Source organism: Esox lucius, chromosome 5, assembly GCF_011004845.1.
Source record: "Esox lucius isolate fEsoLuc1 chromosome 5, fEsoLuc1.pri, whole genome shotgun sequence".
NCBI lineage: Eukaryota > Metazoa > Chordata > Actinopteri > Esociformes > Esocidae > Esox > Esox lucius.
Window position 1 is genome coordinate 17,020,694 of NC_047573.1, and position 22,010 is coordinate 17,042,703.

The 22,010-nt window shown below is 44.4% G+C and overlaps 1 protein-coding gene across 1 annotated transcript in view; it reads right to left on the minus strand.

The window, feature by feature from the left end:
- Nucleotides 1-889: 889 nt before the first annotated feature.
- Nucleotides 890-22,010, minus strand: part of ep300a (E1A binding protein p300 a) — a 38,851-nt gene continuing 17,730 nt past the window's right edge. The window contains exons 14-29 of the mRNA XM_013133810.4: nucleotides 18,119-18,595; nucleotides 17,350-17,785; nucleotides 17,079-17,197; nucleotides 16,723-16,962; nucleotides 16,145-16,233; nucleotides 14,308-14,388; nucleotides 14,005-14,061; nucleotides 13,813-13,890; nucleotides 13,256-13,323; nucleotides 12,244-12,394; nucleotides 9,820-9,966; nucleotides 9,437-9,716; nucleotides 8,984-9,151; nucleotides 8,603-8,764; nucleotides 7,647-7,928; nucleotides 890-6,363 (exon numbers count right to left, since the gene is read on the minus strand). Of these exons, the coding sequence (XP_012989264.3) occupies nucleotides 3,064-6,363; nucleotides 7,647-7,928; nucleotides 8,603-8,764; nucleotides 8,984-9,151; nucleotides 9,437-9,716; nucleotides 9,820-9,966; nucleotides 12,244-12,394; nucleotides 13,256-13,323; nucleotides 13,813-13,890; nucleotides 14,005-14,061; nucleotides 14,308-14,388; nucleotides 16,145-16,233; nucleotides 16,723-16,962; nucleotides 17,079-17,197; nucleotides 17,350-17,785; nucleotides 18,119-18,595 (6,135 nt within the window). The 3' untranslated portion in view covers nucleotides 890-3,063. The remainder of the gene's footprint in view (nucleotides 6,364-7,646; nucleotides 7,929-8,602; nucleotides 8,765-8,983; nucleotides 9,152-9,436; nucleotides 9,717-9,819; nucleotides 9,967-12,243; nucleotides 12,395-13,255; nucleotides 13,324-13,812; nucleotides 13,891-14,004; nucleotides 14,062-14,307; nucleotides 14,389-16,144; nucleotides 16,234-16,722; nucleotides 16,963-17,078; nucleotides 17,198-17,349; nucleotides 17,786-18,118; nucleotides 18,596-22,010) is intronic.

The window sequence follows — 22,010 nt, forward strand, 5'->3', positions numbered from 1 at the left end:
ATACAATGATGATGGGCTAATTGCTATTCAATTTCTAGGGAGTTTTCACCCTAATTGGATGAACCATTTAATGACAGCACATTTGTTCATAGAGCCCAGATTTTAGGGTACCAAAATCTGGATGGAACACTTGTGCAATGGAAGAATGGCCTTTACCCGGCCGTTTCTCAGGGTGGTTTGCAGTCAGTTGGTGTCCATTTTGTGGTCTGGTATTTTGCAATGCGGGTGGAGCTATTTCCAGCCTGGTTGGCTCTTAGGGATTATTTTTCAGACAGGGCCATTGTCTCCAGACCCCCGTCACATAAACAAATACATTGCGTTAGTTTGTGACGGAACTAGGGTCACTCAGCGTTATACGCTAATATATTTTTGGATCTAAGGATTGATCAATCTTAGGAAGACCTGAGCTCTTGGACCAGAACTCTGGACTACCCACACTGATATCACCTAGTTCTCCGTATCCAAAGAACATCTACTTCCTGCCCGACGACTCATACTGTCCCTGTCCCAATTTATTGTTTCTTTGCTATTCTAGATTGTTCCTAAAGACTGGCCACACTCTGTCTGTATTTACTGACCCGCTGGTCTATTCCAATGTAGATGAAAATGCTCTTGAATTAAAGCAGTCTTCATTTCAACCCCAAACACATTTTCACTTACAAAAGCAAGCATCTAATAAATGATTGACATATTTTGTTTTTGTACCTACATTTAAAGCATAGAGGCGCATACAAAAGACCCAAACTTGCCTAAATGATCTACTTAATGTGGACTGATTATGTGCAAAGACAATCTCGATTCACATCATCTCTGGCTGAATTCTCCAAATTATTCTACCATGTAATGGATATTTGTAACAACTGAAATAAAAGCCTTAACACCATACAGGTATTTTTCCAATGGTACAAACATACTTTATTGTACAATTAATTTATTGGCAAAAAACAGACCACCAAAATAACTTAAAAAAAGAAACTAATGAAAATGGAGCAACAGTTATATATTTTTTGCTTTCTCTCAGCAAGCACCAAAATGTTAAGAGAAAAGGAAAGTGGTCAAAGATTTCATTTGAACACTAAACAAATATTAAATAGTCTTATTTCCAGTCTCTTTAGGAAGAAACAAAATGAAACAAAGTTGTTCAGTTGCCATGGTTTGTACAGTGATTCAGTATGTATACATTTATATGCATGTTCATGAACATTTCTTCAAAATGGCATGATATATTCAGTCCCAAAGAGGGCTGTGAATGACCACGGTGTCATTTTGCATCGCCATTATCTTTAATTAAAAAAAAAAAGTTTTTAATCTATTAATTCCTGTAGCTTCAAGTTTTATTTTCAAAAAAATAAAATAAAATTATATCTATATATAAAAGACAAGTTTTTTCCTTGTTTTTTATAAAATAAGTCTCAAGATATATTGCCACTTTTTGTGTCCCCCCCCCAAAAAAAACAACCTTTAGCGAAAAATAAGTGAACTGTGAAATCTTGTGTAATTATTTAATGAGGCAAAATATCCAATTTTCTGACCATACCAATAAGCCTACTCCCCAGTTTTGTTTTGTGCATGTGTTCATGTGAAAGTGTTGGAGTTCACAGCAATCATCAAGGCGTGATTTGTTGCAATGACCAGTTTGTCAAAAAATACACATAAAGGCGCATTGGTGCTCATATGACCCACACCCCACACTGTACCTTTCAAAACTCAATACTTTTACATCGTTTGGGAGGAGCCCAGGTTGTAGGAAACCAAATGAGTTAAAAATCAGCAGTGGAAAAAGTATTTCTGCTCATCGTTTGAAAGTCTGTACAGCTCAAATTTGTTTTTCATTTTATTACAAAAACAGTATTTCATTAAATTCCACAGTTTCTTTGTACAGTATTAACATTAAATTAAACCCAAAAGTTCAGGGCCAAAGAAGAGGGGGATGTAACCAGGAAGAGAGGAGGGGAAGGGCAGCATTGTTGACAATGTTCTAAAACCACAAGGATTAAGAAACGTTTATTCCTTGGAAACCCCTCCACAACTTTCCCACCTCCAAATCCCCCCTCCCTCCTCCTCCATGTTTCAGTTCATAAGGATATACTACACAGATCCACCCATCCTCTGAATCAGCTGGCAGCTGCCAACTAGCAACATCAGCAGTAAGTTCATCTCAATCGTTCTGTAGTTAGTGTGGGGGTAAAGGGAGGGTCCACATTCATGGGAAAGAAAAGCAGGGACGATTCGCAGCGGGAGAAGTGGCTCCTGTAGGAGACGCCTAACGGAAAGCTTCCAACCTGAGATGCTTCCCGTCACCCCGCATTCACCTCCCCAGCAACACTGTTTAACTTGGATCCCTAACAAAACCATAAAAAAGGTCAAAATAAAAAATACAACCCTCTCGGTTTTTGAACAGTCATTAACAAAAATATATTCTATGTGAATTGTAGCAGTCGCAAAGTACATCCGCTGGAAAAAACGTAAATTAAAAAAACTACAAAAAGAAAAAAGGAAGATATGTTGTGATGTTTGTTTGTAGATCCAGCAAAATTAATATAATTATATCATAAAAAAAACAAAAACAAAAAAAACATTTCTCTGCAAAACAGATACAATCATGACTGGTTTTATGGAGGAAAACGAAACGATAAAAAGGTAAATTGTATTGTCACTCTTTAATTTTCCACCACATTTAAAATCTTAAAAATATTCGTAAAAAAAGGCAAAATTCTCAGTCCCCAAAAATATTACTTGTGTCATATACTAAGGAAGAAATCTTTCCCATCCAGAAACCCCTTACACCTTTTGTACACAATTGGCAAAAATACATACACATATATGTATATATATGTATATATTAACAGCAATAACTTATCATTCGTTTTAATTTATTCATTTATTAACTTGTAGATTTAATGTTGCATCTCCCATAGGAAGTTCAGTTCTTTTCATTTATACATCAGAAAAATATTAAATAAAATAACTTCTAAAACTGCCATCCCACCTTCATTCCATCCCAGCCAGACCCATGAGGACAGTTCTTCAGAACACTGAGACAAACGTAGTAGTAGTAGGCGGCTACATAATGTCTAGACTGTTGTGGTTAATGTTCGTCCCCAGGTCCTGGTTATTATTAGACAACATCTCTGACTGTCCCGGACCATGCAACCCCCCCATTCCACTTATTTGGGACATCATGGCACTAGGGTCCGAACCAAATGTACCCGGGTCCCCAGAGTTTGCCTGCTGCTGCTGCGACAGCTGTGGGTTTTGGGGGGCCCCCATTCCGGGGTGGTGCTGGGAGAGGTGACCAGGGTGCGGGGATCCTGTCTGGGTCTGTGGGGAAATACGGTGAGGGGAGGGCTGGGGCTGCATGCGTGGTGAGGGGCTGGAGTGGGGCGGCTGGGACTGCGGCCGGGGGGAGGGCTGAGGGGAACGCACCTGGCTGCTGAGGGACTGACCGCCAAGAGCCTGGCTTTGAAGGTGGGGGTGTGGGGACTGGGCCATCTGCTGTTGGGGACTCATGGGACTGGTGTGTTGAGCTGGCGAACCCCCCCCTAGGTGCTGCTGCTGGAGCCTTCTCTGGTGGAGTGCCTGCTGGAGCATGGCATGGGACGACTGTGCCTGGGAGGGACCACCCTGGCCCTGCTGGGGACCCTGTGGCCCTGGTCCCTGCGGCCCTTGTTGGAGCTGTCCAGGCCCACTGCCACCATCCTGCTGCTGCTGCTGGATCTGCTGCTGCTGGATCTGCTGCTGCATCTGTTGCTGCTGTTGCTGCTGTTGCTGCATCTGCATTTGCATCTGGTGCTGCAGCCTCTGTTGCAGGGCCGCGGCTACCTGCGGGTAGCCCTGTCCTTGCTGGCCTGGCCCTGGTCCAGGCTGGGGACCCTGGGGGCCTCCCCCCTGCTGTGGCGGTCCTCCTCCACCAGGCTGGGGCTGGCCAGGTTGACCAGGTTGGGCCTGTTGCATGAAGCCCTGCTGACCTGGACCCTGCTGTTGTTGTGGGGTCTGGGGCTGTTGGAACTGACTATTGTTACTCATCTGTTGCTGCTGCTGCTGCTGCTGCTGCTGTTGTTGTTGTTGTTGTTGCTGCTGCTGCTGCTGCTGCAGCAGATGCCTTCTCATCAGAAGCTCTCTAAACTGGGGATTCATGCTGGACATGGGGGTGCCTTGGCCTGGTATACCACCTTGCTGTTGCTGTTGTTGTAGGGCTGCCATTTGCTGCTGTTGTTGCAGAGTTCCAGGCAGGAGGGGCCGTTGTTGCTGCTGCTGCTGTTGTTGTTGTTGCTGCTGCTGCTGCTGTTGCTGCTGCTGCTGCTGCTGTTGCTGCTGCTGCTGCTGCTGTTGCTGCTGCTGCTGTTGCTGCTGCTGCTGCTGTTGCTGCTGCTGCTGCTGTTGTTGCTGCTGCAACTGCTGTATCTGAGCCATAGTGGCCATATTTCCTCCTCCCTGGCCAATGTTCATCCCTGCCTGAGCTACTCCAGGGTTTAAGTTCACCTGCTGACCATCCATTACTACCTGAGTCCCCCCAGGCCCTCCGGGGCCCACTCCTGTTCCACCCGGGGCCCCCTGGAACCGCACACCTGCAGGGCCCACCCCCGGGGACCCCGGAACCCCAGGACCTCCTTGGTATCGGGCAGCCCGCTGCTTGATGAAGGCAGCCATGAGGAGGGGGTTGGAGCGGAGTATATTAAGGACCTGTTGCTGCTGACCAGGAGAGCTTGGGGAACGGAGGGTACGCAGCAGGTCTTGTAGAGCTGCCTGGGGAAGGTTCCCAGTCCCCGCCATTGCCGCTGCTGCCCCGGCCACAGCCCCTGGACCTCCCATCAGCCCCATTAAACCCCCTTGTCCTGCTTGCTGTTGGGGCTGACCTTGCTGTTGCTGCTGTTGTTGTTGTTGTTGCTGCTGCTGCTGCTGCTGCTGCTGCTGCACGAGCTGCCGTTGCTGCTGAGCAAGCTGCTGTTGTTGCTGGGGTGTCAGGTGACCCATTTGTCCCATCATGCCTTGCCTCTGCTGGGGGGTCATCCCACCTGCACCACCCCACTGCTGTTGGTTAGGGTTCTGGAGTTGGGACTGCTGCTGGAGCTGAACCTGGGGGGGAAGCTGGGACTGGGGACCACCTTGTTGCTGCAGGCCTCCAGGACCCACAACCATAGCTTGCTGCTGCTCCATCAGGGTCCTCCCTGCCCCACCCTGGCCCTGGGGATTCATTCCCTGAGGCCCGACCATGCCCGCTCCTGGGTGGGTCATGCCTTGCATCTGGGCCTGGGGGTTCTGGTGGTGGGGGTGAGGGGACATCATACCTCCACCCTGGGCCGCCTGCTGCCTCTGGAGGATCTGAGCCTGGGCCATCTGACGCTGGGTCTCCGCCACACGCTGGATCTTCAACGCAATCTCTACCGCAGCCGGAGGGGGCCCCTGCTGCTGCTGTCCCTGGGCCATGGAAGCTTGGCCGGGATTGGCCTGCTGCTGTGGAGGGGTGGCTGGGCCAAGACCCGGTTTGCCCAGGGACTGGTGGAGGGGGGAGGCTCCTGGAGGTCTAGGGGTGTAGGGAGGCAGGCCTCCTTGGTGTTGCATCTGCTGGACATTGGGAGACTGACCCTGCTGCTGCTGAAGCTGTTGTTGGACCATCTGTTGTTGCTGTTGTGGGGAGTTCATCATGCCCCCTCCACCCTGCTGCTGCTGCTGCTGCTGCTGCTGCATCTGCTGTTGAAACTGGTGGTGCATTTGGTGCTGCTGGATCTGCTGCTGCTGTCCAGGGGGACCCTGGCCCATCCCCTGCTGGGGTCCTGGAGGCATGTTCCCCTGGTTGGGTGTCTGAGGGGTGGGTGGCTGCGTCCCCACAGGGGTACTAGGCCCGGTCGTGCCATTGTTTCCCGGAGACGGTAGGCCACCGTTGCCCCCTGGTCCCGGCGGGGGCTGGCCCACCCTCTGCATGCTGGCCATCCTCCTCCGCAGCATCTGGGCCTGCTGGAGACGGTGCTGGAGCTGCTGCTGCCTCAGCTTGTGCTTGATGTTCAGGCAGAAGGGCACGGGGCACTTGTTCTCTTGGCAGTGCTTGGCGTGGTAGCAGCACAGGGCGATGAGCTGCTTACAGATGGGGCAGCCGCCGTTGGTCTTGCGCTTGCAACCTTTCGTGTGCTGCACCACGCGCTTCATCTTCTGGCAGGATGGTAGACTGCAGTTGGCGTTGCGACACTGGCAGGCGTGAACCAGGGACTGGATGCAGCGCTGGATGCTGAGGCGCCGGGAGTCCCCTGGGTTGGCGATGGATGAGGCGGCAGCATTGTTGCTTTCGTCATCCAGGCCCAGACCAAGCTTCTCCATCTTGTGGATGTGACCCTTAGTGTTGTAGCAGGTGATGCACAGATCATAGTCCTGTGAGAGGATTCAACATTTACGTTATATCCAAAAGACAAAGGAGATGATTACAGAAAACGATTCAGCAATTTTTTAAGTGTTAATCCAGCAAATTGTTTCATACAATCACTTGAAAACACAAATGAAACCCCTGGAAAGTTATTTTTTCCCCAAATATTTGGACATATAGATATGTAATCTTCACTTGAACACGGGGAGGCTGGACAACAGAACACTAAAATCCACCCATGCCTGTAAAATGGCTAAAGAACGGCAGCTTAGATGGAACACTAGCATGAGACCATAGCAAATAAAATAAAAAATGAAAAGCCTCTTTGGGCCTTAGTGAAGCTTACAATTCTATTTCCTCAAAATGGCACCAACAATGGTATCCCTTTTTTATTTTAGTACTACAATCATTTCTTAAGATGAAACTTTATATTTAAAATGTCAACATATTTTAGAAAATAAATGTGTCCCTCTATGGCACAGGTGTCAAACCGGTTCCACGGAGGGCCGAGTGTCTGCAGGTTTTCACTCTCACCTTGTACCTGATTGATTAATTAGTTCACTAATTGGTTAATTTCTACCCCCACCTGGATGTTCAGGTCTGACCTGGGAACCAATTTAAAAGGAAACCCCAAAGACCTGCAGACACTCTGCCCTCCGTGGAACCGGTTTGACATCCCTGCTCTATGGTATCAATTGCGCTTATATGTCCAAATGTTTACAAGGCAAAATTCCACATGCACTTTTTTAAACAACTATAGGTATAATAAATGGTTAGCAAAGCTCCCTGGACAGGCGGGGTAGGTTTACTTATTCCCAAGTGTCTAGGTAGCCAACAAGCCTTTTATGAAGTCTTTGAAAATCTTAATGTAATTAATCAAAGTGTAAAATGTCTGGGGGCCCTTGGTTTGGGAAACCCTGTATAATACAGCCCATATTTAGATTTCTTCATTTTAAGGTTTGTAAGACAACGAAAGTTTTAAAATACCGATGCACTTAACTCAAATTATAATTTCAAATGATCACTTTTTATAATTGCAACACAGAATAAATGCTCCACAAACTTCGCAATGGTTTTAGCATATGGCACAGTTTGCTAATCTTTTTTCTTGATCACCACATTTACGACCATTATCATGTTGCATATTGTAAAATGATCCATAAAATGGAGCCGATTGCGTTATTTTTAATGAACAGTGATTCAGTGAGAGTTTCATCACCACCCTAACCCTCCCCTCTGATCCCGACCTTCCTCCTCCTTAGCCCACTCTAACCCTTCTCAAACCGCTCACCTCGCAGACTGTGCAGTGGTAGCGTGTCTCCACGTGGCCCTTGCACTCATTGCAGGTGTAGACGAAGCGGTCCTGGCTCTGGTTGTGTAGTTCCACCAGCATGCACATGGAGCTCCACTTGGACCTGCGCAGCGAGCTGAACTCTAGGTGTTTGTCCCGGGCCAGAGTGAGGAAGGCGTCACGCCCATCCATCAGGTCGCAGGCCATCAGGCTGTCAGGATCCACGATGGGGCCCAGGGTGTTGGACATTGGTGCTGCTATAAGACGGATCACAAAAAATACCTGAGGAGAGAATAGAGAGCAGGGGTTAGGAGAATATAAAGACGTAGTATTAAAATACAGAGCCGAGAATCACATCGAAGGACACAACATTCGAAGGAAGACCTTTTACTAGGTTTTAAGAAATTAATCTTGCAAACTGAGGACTGAAATTGAGCGGTGTAGCAGGATTAAGAAGCAACCAACTTTTATTCCTGGAGTGTTAACACAGTTATAAGTGTAAGTGAATGAGATACATCCTTCTCATGGTACAGAAATGTGCGCAGTGTGTTGTAGCCACAACAAGACCAAAACACAGACTTGTTTTGTTATGCATATTTTTTGTTACTTCTCAAGCATCTCAGAAAGCTACTAAAATAATGCTTAATCTTCTTATTGATTCAGCCACTTACTGCGCCTTCCCAAAATAAATTGTAATAATTTAATTTAAATGTACTTGTAAAATATGAGCCAAGGTTTTGGAAAGTGTGAGTCATCTTTGCTTGAAATCTGGCATATTGCTGCAGTACACAAAGCTATGTAGCTACTGTATTGGTTGTCAAATGTTATGTGAGCGTTTGGGGTCCCTTAGAAATGTCCTTGTTTTTGAAAGAAAAGATATATGGACATTTTCAAAAATGACAATGCAAAGCTATGACAATTCTCCTTTATAAACATGACAAGTCTCTGCCTCTTACCTCTTTGTGTTTCTCCATGCTGGCATAAAGTTTCTGAGACAGGTCATTGGACACGTTAGGCAAGCCTGGCTTCTTCTTATTGGCTCGGCTCATACTGCTCTTATTCTTAGACGTCTTTTTATTGTTCTTCTTTTTGGCGTTTTTGCTATCGCCCTTTGTGGCCTGGAGGTATGGGGAAGACGGTGAATTATACAGTAGTAACAAGAACAATTCAAATTGGACAGACATTTTAGAATAGCAAGTCATACAAGTGCTACGAAAAATAACTTCTCCATTGTCACAGTGATTCAAAGAACATTAAAAATCACATCAAAACATACCCAAAAAGATCCATAGGAACGCACTGCAATGTACCTTGTAGTAAATGTCCATCCCACTTACATCTATGCTCTCGTTGGAAGTGCTGTTTTCCTCTCTTTTTCTCTCCTCTTCCTCCTGCTCCAACTCCTTGATGCTCTCCTCCAGGACGTTGGGCCAGAAGTCCCCCTCAAAGTAGGGCAGCTCCTTGGCACTGGTGAGGCGATCCTCCGTAGCCTGCTTGAAGATGTCCTGGAAGATGACCAAACGCGTTAACAAACCTTCAACAGTCCTGCTGTACCTAACATATGACTTCCAGCACCAATGTGTCACAGCACATACAGGGATGAAAAGGTGCAGCAGTGCAGAAACCAATCCATGACTCAGTCCTTGGGCTCTGAACCCTCCACTTGCAGAGGAAGCAAGGCATTCTCACTGAACATCACAGGCACCACAGGAACCGTCGCCAGCCTTCCTCCGGTGGCCATAATCGCCTTGCAGTTGTGCACAATGCCTTCCTCCCGTGGGAACACTCACCTTGTAGTCATGGACAATGCGCTCTGCCGCAGCCTTGTCCAGCATCTTCCTGTACCACTCCTGCAGCCTTTTGGGTTTGGGGATCTTCTGGTCCACAGGGTGGCAGTGGAAGATGTAGTCGTCCCCTTCACTGGGAGGACAGGCCCAGATGTGGCCTGTGGTGTAGCCCAGCTTCTTCACGTACTCCAGGTAGCCAATGAGAATCTCGTGGTAGACGCCTGTCCGCAGAGAACGAGGCTGGAAGAAGTGAACACTGTCCAGGTACGAGATGTACACCCGTCTGAGTGACGCAAAAGGCAGGGATTAGGGCCAGACGTCTCTAGCGTCAACATACAACACCCCAACACAGTTGAGACAAACTGTATGCTTAAAATGGCAATTACCTCTGATTGGGCGGCGGGCAGTCTGAGCCGTACTCCTGCACATGCATGCCGAAGAAGCAGACATCGGCTCCATCGATGTCCTCAAACGCAAAGAGGGCTTTCGTTCTGTATGGGAATGACTCACACATCTCCCCGGTGTCCACAAACCTAGAAACCGACACAAACAACTGTGAGACAAAGGATAGTGGAATGAATGCATACCAGGGATGTGCACTGGATGTGATTTTATTATCTGAACAGTATGCGTTATTGTTCGAATAGTAATCGGAAAGAACAAATACATGTTTGTAAAATTATCAATAACCACGAGCTGCACTACAGAACACGCAAAAGGAGCGGGTGTCGCTCTCGTCATCTAACATTGGCTCAATGGCCGTTCGTGTGAGAGAAGAGCGAGCGCGCATATGGAAGCTGTGTGCTAGACATGCAAAACTCGGCTACAAAAGCTGAAGCCAAAATTTCTAAACACGAGTTTAGTGGGTGGAGAAATCTAGAGAAGCTAGTTAGCTAAGTTAGCCAGCTATTTGCTTAACACTAGGACCGCCAAATGCCTACAGGAATTGGCATTTGAGTTTGGAATTAAAATAAAACTGCCATTTTGAAAGCTACACTCTCCTCCATGAGAAACTAATGGCACACACATCCTATCATCACTCTTTGAATTTTCTCTACTTATTTTACTGAAGATTAATATTCTACATAATTATTCAACGATATTCTTTACCATTAGAGCTATGCATTGGTGTTGAAATAAATTTGATAGCCCCACTAGAAACCCCTGGGTGAGAGCTGCAAAGACACGTCGTTCACATAGCCATATTGGACCTTGTCCTTTTCTAATAACTTCTTCGATAAGTTAATCGAGAACTTATTCATGGCACCTATAGATTGGCTGTTCTTAGCAATCGTTTTATGTATTTTCTTTTGTCTTTTTCCCTGTATGAGAAGACCTTCAACACACATTTTGTATTTTTTCAAATTCAGTAACCATTTAAAACAAACAAATTCCGTAATTCATATTTTTTTTTGACTATTCTATATAGTTTTATGATGACCCAGTAGATTAAATTATGCTCTGGCTGGATGGTGACGCTGTGGAGGAGAATGTGTATGTGAATAGGACCAATTCATGTGCTAATGACGACGATTCGGCTCTAGCTGTTAATGTTCGCCTGAAAGGCTTGGCGGTTCTAGTGTTAACTCGCCATTTTTTGCACTCCCAAATGTCTTTTATTATACATCCTAGCTTCACATAGGATTTTGCAGCAAAATTATTTTAATAGTTAATTATTTATGGAAATATATTCCATCATCCCTTGAATTAGCTAACTTTCATCCACTTGCTAACAGTATATATTGCATCATTCTGACTGACTGGGTCACTACACCGACACTGCTTTGATTGACGAACATAAACAATAAACGTGAAGTCACGCATGTCATAAAAAAACATTCCATGTTTTTTAAAATTAGTGACGGAATTTTAATAGCATTTAGAAAAATCATGTTCAGGACTATGCCGCTTGTAGGCATGTACACTATTGTGTTTATCAATGCCGGGAGTTCACATTTACTAGCTCCTGTAGCTAGCTAGCACAGCTACATAGTAGTATGATGTCGATCCGCACAGGTAGGATACCCGATAACTTCGGTTAATGAAAATTTGAATTTCTCTATAGGAGATATAGCAGCTGCTGTAGCTACCAGTGTCATATGAGCTAATGTTTGTGTATTTGATGACGACGTACATTTATAATAACTAATAAAACGTCTTGCTATTTATTAGTAGTATTCCCAAACAATGATACGAATGATTACATTTTCGTCAATTTTTCTATAGGAAAGATTGTATGGTAGGAAAAGTTGTAAAAGGAACCAGCGTATACCAGACATGCCTTTTCTGATTGGCAGTTGCCCACCACCAACAAGCAAAGTTACATGTTCTAGGCTACCTCAGTTGCTTCATTACTGCTCAAAGATCTGTTTCCAGGGGGAAACTCGTTTACAATGTTTCTTTTGCACATAAATTAACGTGTGGTTAAAACTAGACTATATAAATTTGGACGATAAAGTGTACCGAACCGAATGTCCTGCCTGTTACACCCGTATTAGAAAGAGATACCTAACTAATAGTTATCCAGTACCTATAATGAAAACAATGACTCCTAAATGTTCCTTGTCAGTAGACATTATGAAAATAATAAAACATTAAAAACACTTGGTTGTACATGGTCATGAAAAACAAAAAACAGGTTGAAAGGATATACATAAGCACTAAGGGAGTAGTTGCGGCTAGGGATCAATTTGGGATTCAGCCAATGACCACTTCATCCTGACTTATACTGCCACGGTTATCCACGTTTTTGGTTCGTTTTCTCACGGTAACATTGCTTACTATTCTCCAACTGTGGTCCCTGTCTTTACCTGGACTTCATGCCTGGTTTGACCTCCACCACCTTGTCAGAGACGTGGACCACTCGGATGGTGACGTCACCGGACTCAGGGTGGCTCTGGCGTTTCAGGTAGTCATTCACCCGTGTCTCCAAATAACAGCCAAGCTTAGTCTGAGGCAGCCCTGGAGCAAAAAAGGAACGGAGGAAGAGATGTTAGTGCAGATACAAGTGAGTAAGATAAAAAGGCTAAAACTAGTGCAAAAAAAAAAGCAAGACTGATGAACTATACACTGCCAAAGCCATTTCATGGCACAACAACGTTTGCTTTTCTTTTGTGAATGACACAGATACAAAAACTAACTATCAATATAGGTGATGATAACTGACTTTCTCGTCAAGTGAAAAGACGAGAGAATCGTGGAAACCCCTACTATTTTACTGCCCAAAGGATTGTGATCTAGTCTATATTACCCCAAAAAGCATGTATGGATGCATACTTCAACAATCCACCTGAAAGTCACAATATAACCGTTAACTGTTTTATTTTAGGCTTATTAGAACGTAGCTACTGAAGGTTGTAGCCAGCTAAGTTTTTGTCCATCCGGAACAAATACTAACGCATCATTTGTTTTGAATTTAATGAGATTTGAATGCGGGAGCTTGTTTAGCAGTCCGCGTCTCTAACCACAACGCTATTGAACGAGGTAGTCAGTCAGTCGCTCTTCTTGGCCTGCTCCGCTTATGCGGTCTGGCAAAAACAGAATATAAAAGCAAAAATGAAATACATTTGCTAAAGGCAACTTCTAAGCACACTATAAAAAGTATATATGTATATATATAAAGAATCTGTCATATGCTACAAACTCAGGGTCTTTTTATTGTTATGATGAAATTAATACCAACTTACCAAAAACAAAAAACATCACCACTCCGCATCATCCCATGAAACTATGGTCTGACATACCAGAGCTTTCGGACATTTAGCGTCAAGGAACCAAATGAAATAGTTTATAATTTGGGAGAAAGAATGTATTCACACTTACTTTTGGCAGCATACTTGTTCTCTCTTCGAGTCTTATTTAACTTCTTTAAGCAGCCATCACAAGTAAAACTGGATGGTGAAAGAGGCAGGAGGAGAAGTCAGCCTTAGAACAATAATTGGCTTAACACTTAGTTATGAGATGTGCCTGCTGAAAGCAAAACATGACTTGATTTCTTACATACAATTATTGCTACCATATATCCTGCTCTGGAGCATAAACTCTCAGCCTTCAACACAAAACCAACTTTCAAATGTCCATACGGTTCCTCTAATTTCCTACAAGCTTTCAACTCCAAACCAATGCTATGATTTTCAGAATGGCCAAACAGATATCATTACAATTTTTGATTACATACCATTCATAATGATTTCTACGCTTTTTTACGGTGCATGAATTAACATGGTTTAAAGTTTAACTTTTAAGGTTAATTGGCAACATAATTAACATGAATCATTCTACTAACAGTACTGTAAATGTTCAGAACCCAACCAAATGTATAAATGCCTGTAAATGCACTTTAGTTATTCCTGTTTTCAATGCGTATCCTTTAGACTTACCCTGACGGCCAAATAGTATCATTGTGCAGGACGCAGATCTGGTGCATCTTACGTCCGCAGTCCATACATTCCACAAGCCTGCAGGGATGAAAGAGAAAATATAAATCACTGGAACTTAGTACAAATCCACAACTACACTACGCTCACAATGCTATCACTGCTTGAACTCTAAGCAACTAATGGTGGGCTTACAATTCAGGGTCCAGTGTGTCATTCTTCTTCTTCTCAAATTGATCTTTACCAATGGAACTGAAATGAGACATTTGTAGGAAACAAGAGTGTTAAAAGTTAGAAACAGACAGTACAAAAGTACAATAAAATCAACTATGACAATTCCATATCAACAAATAAATGGGATAAACAGTCACAATAACAGCAAACAGAGGTACTTTAAAGCTGATACGAGGGAGAAGCTTAGCAAATGAGGGGTCAACCAAAAAAAAGCCTAAAGTATAAAATGGAGTTTAAACCTTAAGACAGTAACATTCTACTCACGTCTGAGGCTGGGAGGGGTCATCTCCCAGGGATACGTTGTCCCCCTGGATTTCGTTGAAGCACTTCTCACAGAAGTGGTACCTGTCAGCAAGAAGCCCAAATTTTGGTGAACTACACCGTCCCCAACAGCAAAGCCAATCACAGAGAAGGCACGGGGAGGTAGCCACCAATCAGGGCAAGGCACGGCAGGACAGTGCGGGAGCAAGCACGCAGGCACACAGGAGACAGGAGGAGGAGCGCAGAGCGGGCGGGGCAGGGGTCGTCGTCAGAACAGCCAATCATGATTCAGAATTGAAGGGGAAGGGGGTGGGAGTGATAGGGTTTGTAGGCGCATGATTGGACCAGACAAAAGCAAGCCAATGCAGATGTCACATGAACCGACGACGACGACGACAGGGAGGGGACAGAAATGGTTGGATGGAGGGATGATTTGAATGAAGAGGGGAGAGAGGACAAGACAAGACAACATCCAGGACAACATAGAGCAGAAGGCCGAGGCAAAGCACAGATTAGCGTTTGGACATGAGAAGATGAGCAAAACCACCACAGCTACATTCAGGGCAGCGACAGAATCAACTGATGGGGCCTGGGGCAGGAGGGGAAGCATGGGACAAGGCACACACTAAACAGATGAACAAAAGGCACAGACAGTTGTTCTATCATAGAGCTCATTTTAAAGTGGGTCCTTGCTTATTTTCCCATCAGGTTTCATTCAGTGTGGTCGCAAATGTGTAAATATCCTAGGGCTGTCAAAGTCAATCCATTAATAACATAACACGTTTATCGCCGCTAAATTTAATTGAATTTAAAACCATCTACTTGACTTTACCGCCCTGAACTGTTTCGAAGCACGAGTTTCCACACGGACCCTTTAAAAGGAGGAAACATGAAACTGAGCTACAGGTGATACTTGTTTTTTTGAAAATTCTTATGTACTGTCTTTCAATCTGGCACCTAAACTCAAAATAATTTAAAGATATAGTAAATATTGCTACATCCATATTATTCCTTTCTTTTGCAGATTTGTCAGCGTTGAAATTTAAATTAATGTTTTGTTATTTTAAATTAACCAAGTAGCAGGCTGTTATAAAATCTGCTTTGCTTGACAATATTTTTGTTAAATTACTTATGTTAACATGTTAAGTTCAAGAACAATGATTAAAACAAGTAGACCAATCTAAGAGAATTGTTGTTCATGGAAGAAACGTTTTTTAAAGGTCCTGTAAAACTTCCATTCTAACCGGGATCAAATCATGCACCTGTACAGGTAGTTCAGTGTTGCGCACCACTGAAAACATTTTGCTCAGTGAATTCTCCCAACGGAAATGGTCTTGTGCATCATGCCGCAAATTCAGTTGACATCTATTTTACAGACACCAGCATTGTCACGTCTGGCAAATTACTGTTTTTTTGGGAAACTGAAAAAAGATCAGTCAGACAAATGCATTTCATATGTACAGCTGTTTTTTTGACAGTTACCTTGTACAGTTTTGTGACATCAGTCTTATTTATATTAATGAGGTTTGAGTGCACGCCGGTAGCAATGGCTGAAATATCCTGAGGCAGAAAACTAAAATGTACAGGCCCTTTAATCATTTGACAGCCCTAGAACATAAATTTTTTCAATAACCGATTCATGTGCTGTTCATTAGAAATATGTAAAATATATCCAGAAAGGTATCAAGAAAAGACCAACTGTTAAAATGTTGCGTTAAGCACATACAGTACATATTAAAAATGGGGAAATGAAGTTGCAAACCATTTATTCCCATAGAAACAAATCGAGATAACATTTTAATATTGATCACTGAGTGTCAGTCATCCTGTTTCTACATACCTGTTCTGGTAGCTGAAGTAGGCAGCGTCCCGGGGGATAGTGCACAGCTGCTTCCCATAGCAGCACAACGTCTGGGGCGAGAACTCCAACTGAGCAAAAAAAGAGAGAGAAAACTATTAGAATACAAATGAACACTTTTCATTCCAAAATGAACTTCCTCCAAGACATCAAGTGCCAGGCGTTTCATCATGAGACCAGTGAAATCTTTGGGCCTTGTTCACGATCATCATTACACCCAATTAGAACGGTTGATATATGTAAATCTACAGCTGGTTACTGCACCAGGAAATCTGGCGTGATCGTGGTTGTAATTTGGCCAGGCCCGAGGAGTGTTTTGGCAAAGGGTCGCACAGCCCTTCAGGCTCACTGTCACAGTAAATGTCAACAGCTGTCAGGTCTTATGGTCCATCTGAGGGGGTTAGCCTCAATGTCCACATCGCTGTCTTGTTTTTACTAAAGGCGACACTCCGGTCATCTCTGTGGACCACTTTATCCATTCATGAGAAAAGTCAGAAAATGTACTCAGGTTTCTAGTCAATAGATCAAAGTGTTAGACTAAATCTGTCCCTGTAGCTCACCTTCCTGCCACAGCAGTAGCCCAGGCTGACCATGACCGGATCAATCTCAGCCTCAAACACCTCGGCCAGCTTGGAGCAGTACTTGTAGACGCGGGACGTCTTGCGGTTGTAGAGCCAGGCGTTGTTCAACATGACCCAGATGTCATCTACGTACTGCCAGGGCTCCTGGTACTGACCGGTGTCCAGTTTACGCTTTATAGTGGACAGGTCCATGGGGGTCTTCACTATGTCAAAGTAATCCTAAAGAGTGGACACAGAAGGTCAAGACATATATTATACAAGACTTTGGTTATTATTCAACTGGGGTAAAAACACATCATTAAAAACCAAACAAACAGTTAATTCACAACACTTACAGGTATACCCAGTAACTGCGGGTCTACAGGCTGTCTGAAGGGCAGAGACTCTGGGTCTTGGCGATACAGGGACTCCAATGTGGGCATCAGGGCCTGCCGCAGCTCCTCTGGCTTGAAGACTGACCGAGTGGGAAGGGGTGAATAGAGGTTAGGGGTGGATTCAGACAAGCTAACAGGGCATACGTTTGCAGAGGCTGGGAAATATTTACACAGAGACACATACGCTGTATATGCCCACACAGATGAGTCAACAGAATACAACGACCCTTACTCTTCTTCTTGCTCTGGGCACCAGACGGAGTACCAGGAGAGTCCGATCCCTTCTCCTCCTCTTTCGGCTCCTTCTTCACCTCTGGCTTCCGGTCTTCAGTCTTCACTCGGTCTTCACCTTTAACCCCGGTCGATGAGGATGTTTCCATGGGAACACATTTGCCCCCATCGCCGCCGCCGCCGCACTCCTCTTTCTTCACCCCCTCAATTTTGATAGGCTTGCTTTCAGTCTTTACGTTGGACAGTTTCCCTCCCTTGGAACAGTCCCCGTCCCCGTCGTCCTCCTCGTCTGGCTGCTGCTTGACCTCAACCTTGGGGTCGACGGAGGCAGAGGTGTCTGACTGGGAGGCCTGCTGGGAGGCCGTGTCCACACTGCTGACCGACGCCGGAGTGAGAGCCTGGCTGTCCTGGGACTGGAAACCACCCTTCTGGGACATCTGGGTGGGTGGGAGGGAGAAAGCAAGACAACAGGATACAGTCAGAAAATGATGCTAAAAGTGAGTATGACTACTACCAAAGGAGTTGCAGTAAGGCAGAATCATTTACAAATTGAATGATGCACTGACAGGTTACAGGGTATGTATACATTGGATGTTGACGATTACAGCAAAATGTTGCCAGTGATTGTACAGTCAAGGAGGCAATGTAGTGATGACATCTGTACTATTTATACCATGTGTTGGAGATACTTGTATTTCTAAAATGCTCCAGAGAGGTACAGAAGGAACTATACATTCATTCTCGAACTCTAGAACAACTGTTAATCTCACCGGAGTGCGTGGCGTGCGAGGGTGCTGGCTTCCATGGGGGTTGGGGGTTGTAGAGGGATGACCAGGGTGAGATGGTGTGGTGGAACCCGCTCCCATCCCCTGCTGCATGGGCTTGTTGGATCCTGGACCCTGGCTACCAGGCCCCAGTTGTTGCTGAGGAGCTGGGGGAACCAACTGAGGCGGGTTAGGGGTGTGGGGCTGGGGTGTCTGGGAGCCAGCTAGCCTGGGTGGCGTTTGGTGAGGCGTTGGGGTACGGCTGCGGGCAGGGGAGGGTGAGCTCTGGCGCATGGCTGAAAGGTGGGGGATGGAGTTAGACTGCTGAGGATTGTTGGACAGGGGCAGGTTGGACGAGGGCCCTCCACCCACACTCTGGGGACCCATGGGCCCCACTGAGGGGACACCACAACCACCGCCGACAGAGCCGGGGCCCGCTAGCGGGCTGTTTACGGGGAGAGGTGAAGAAGTGGGCATCGGAGTCTGTGGATTGAGGAGAAAGGGCTTTTAGCATTCATACATTATGTAGAAGGTTAATATACAGGAATCTGCCAAAGAAATCGTACGTTTGTGTCTTAACAGCCTGTGTGGCTCATTTAGTAGGAGCATGGTGCTTGTAACGGCAGGGTCATGGATTTCCACCAGAAGCCAGTATGGAAAATGTAGGCACTTAATACTTTTGTCACCAGTTCAGAATAAACTATTGAGTATCAGTTCATAAAAAAACAAACTTGCAAGACTTTTTAATGGCGATTAACCATATTATATGTGCATTTTAGTTAACAGATACATGATAGTCTATTGTGCATATTTAGGCATAAAGGCAATCATCAATATTAGCGCTGTCAAAGTAAATGTGCGTGATACATTTACAATGATTAACTTCGTTATTTTGTCCCTGTTAGCATATTTTGTTTTTGAGCCCTACCCATCATTAGTCAGTGCTTGACTTGAGCAGGAGCTGTCCAGAGTGTTTCAGAGGTATATTTCTTAATGTAAAAAAAAAAAAAAATGGAGAATAGGCATTAATGTTAGGAATTGTGTTTAATCGCCACTTATGGTATCGCCACTGTCTGTGAATCATGTCTAACAGCAGCTTAATTAATATACATTTGTTAATACACAAGATGCTCTGTTCCAATTTCCAAGAAATTGGGAATCTCCTTCCGTGCACCCACCCCCACAACCTCCCTCCATAAAAGTTGCGGAAAAGGAGACCAGAGGTGCCTCCCCTCTCTGACCCTCTTTTCCACCTGTCCCTGACACACTGAGTGTGCACATCCGCCTGTCCTTGAGACACTGAGTGTGCACATCCGCCTCAGTGTTGTAGGCCAGTATGCAAGCGAGTTGTTGTTTGAAGAGAAAGAAAAAAACTGAACTTCAGAATCATTAGGATCCACAGTTTATAAAAGAATGACAGAGTTGACAGTTATCTTACATCTAGCTTGTAGCATAGTAAGTTATTATTTGATGCTTTTGCTAGCATAAGCATTCATGTCATCACCAGTGGCATTACCACCAAAACACATTCTAATAGCGGAATAAACTATTTTCATACTGTGCATAAATTACAGAAATTACAGAAAAAGTCTTTGGTCATGGCCAACCATCCATCAGGGAAGCTATTGGTTTGCCCCAATCCAAGTCATTTTCTAACCACAATTCAGCCTAAAAAGAAAAAAACTAAAGGACCATAACTAGAAAAGATGGGTTTCATGTTTAGAGCAAATGCCTATACACCCATCAAACAGCTTTCCAGATAATGGGGCTGACATGGGTTTCAGTAGGCCAACATAATGATTCTACTGGGTGCCTTGATCAAGACCACAGTGGCAGGAGATAAAACAACTATGGGATCAGAGACAAGCTAATGTTCTAATGCACTAACTTTGGAAAAGCTATAATTCCAAGTGAAGCACTGTGTTGAAAACTACGGAAGATGTAATCAAAACTCAAATTTAAATTTAATGAAACCACTGTCCGATATTTACATATGAGCGTGTGGGTCCTGGAACAGCAACTGAATTCAGTCTGAGGCTGAAACTGTTTAAGCACCCATTCATTAATTACCACGAGTACTTGCTTTTGTAATAAGGAGGGTTGGAGTTGTGTGAGAATGTGTTAGTTGGTTTAATTTTACAGAACGTATACAAATTGCATATCCAAACAGTCGTTTGTTTCAAGCATCTACTTGATGACGGATGCTGTTCCATGCGTCGACTAACATGTAGCAGTACAGCACTTTGTGTGCTGCTAGGATGCCAGTGAAATGGTTTGTTACCAAGTCACCCACTTTGATATTATTGTCATCATGATTTCATAAAGTTGGGTTAAGTGCTTAAAATAAAAACCAGCCATGTGTGTTGTTGTTAGTTGCTATGTGAGTGCACCACAACCTACTGAGGGGACAGACGAAAGGGCTCTATGGTAATAAACACAATCACGAGGGGGGGGGGGAAACAGCCTCTTTTACTCAACTCTCCTCCCTCTCCACCATTTATGACTCTCCCGGTCCCTTTTCCTCCCCCCTGGTTTGGCCCTCCCCTGCTGCCCTGCAACCAAGTGACTCACAGAATAAACGGAGCAGAGCAAAAAGGGCGAAAAGTAAAAATTCCTTTCACAACCTTTTCAATCGACCTACTTTTCCTCTCAATCTGCTGCTTATGTCACTCTAAACCTTAATGTGTTAACTTGTAGCATGGTAAATTACGATTATTCAATGTAAGCATTAATGTCATCCCCAGTCTTGCTCCACAAAAACAATCTAATGGCATTGTTACCAAAAAGCGTTTATACGGTGCATAAAATCTGTATCCCCCCCCGATTTATGTTTCTAGGTGAACATGTGTAACCACAAAGCCAAGGTTATGACCAGATCCACATCAACAGTTTTTTGGAAGGCTGGAATTTACTTACAAAACACTTTCAAAATATCTTAACTTGTTTTGGTGTACCCAATTGTATGGTAAAGGTAGGGTAGTTAATTGCAAACATTTTTGGTTAAGGTTTTATGATTTCTTACATTTGTCCAAATATGTAGTAGACAACTGACCAGAGAGAGTACTTTTCCACATGACTGTAGGTAAACAACTAGTGGGCTAGCGTGTCAGTTGACAGTTGGCAAGGTAAGGACTTGTCTTGAAAGCGGGATGTCATAGTCCAATGCTTTAGAAAAGTACTTAGACATTCAAACTAATTGGGTTGGTTGGCAAACATGCCATAGGGAACAATAAAAAGCACCATTAAAAATGCTAATGAAATAGTACAACAAGCTATTAATTCTACACTGACGCAAAATATTGGTGCCATCAAGTCATGTACTTGCACCATCTATGGAGTTAAATATCTGCCAAAAGGTTAAGCATATGTATTGTTTGGATCATAAAATCCATACATAAAAGTTTATGATCATATACACCATAACATTGTGACCACCTGTCTAAAATTGTAGGTGCCCCTTTTGCCACCAAAAACAGCCCTGACCCATGGAGGCATGGAATCCATTAGACCTCTGAAGGTGTGCTGTGGGATCTGGCACCAAAACGTTAGCAGCAGATCCTTTAAGTCCTGTTAGTTACGAGGTGGGGCCTCCATGGATCAGCACATCCCAGAGATGCTCGACTGGATTGAGATCTTCAAACCATTCCTAAACCATTTTTGCTTTGTGGCAGGGCACATTGTCCAGGAAATACAGTTGCCATGAAAGGGTGCACATGGTCTGCAACAATACTTAGCTAGGTGATACTTTTCAAAGTAACATCCGCATGAATGGCAGGCCCTAAGAAATCCCAGCAGAACGTTGCCCACGAGCATCAATGAGCCTTGGCAGCCTATGATCCTGTCACCGGTTCACCGCTTTTCCTTCCTTGGACCACTTTGATATGTACTGACCACTGCA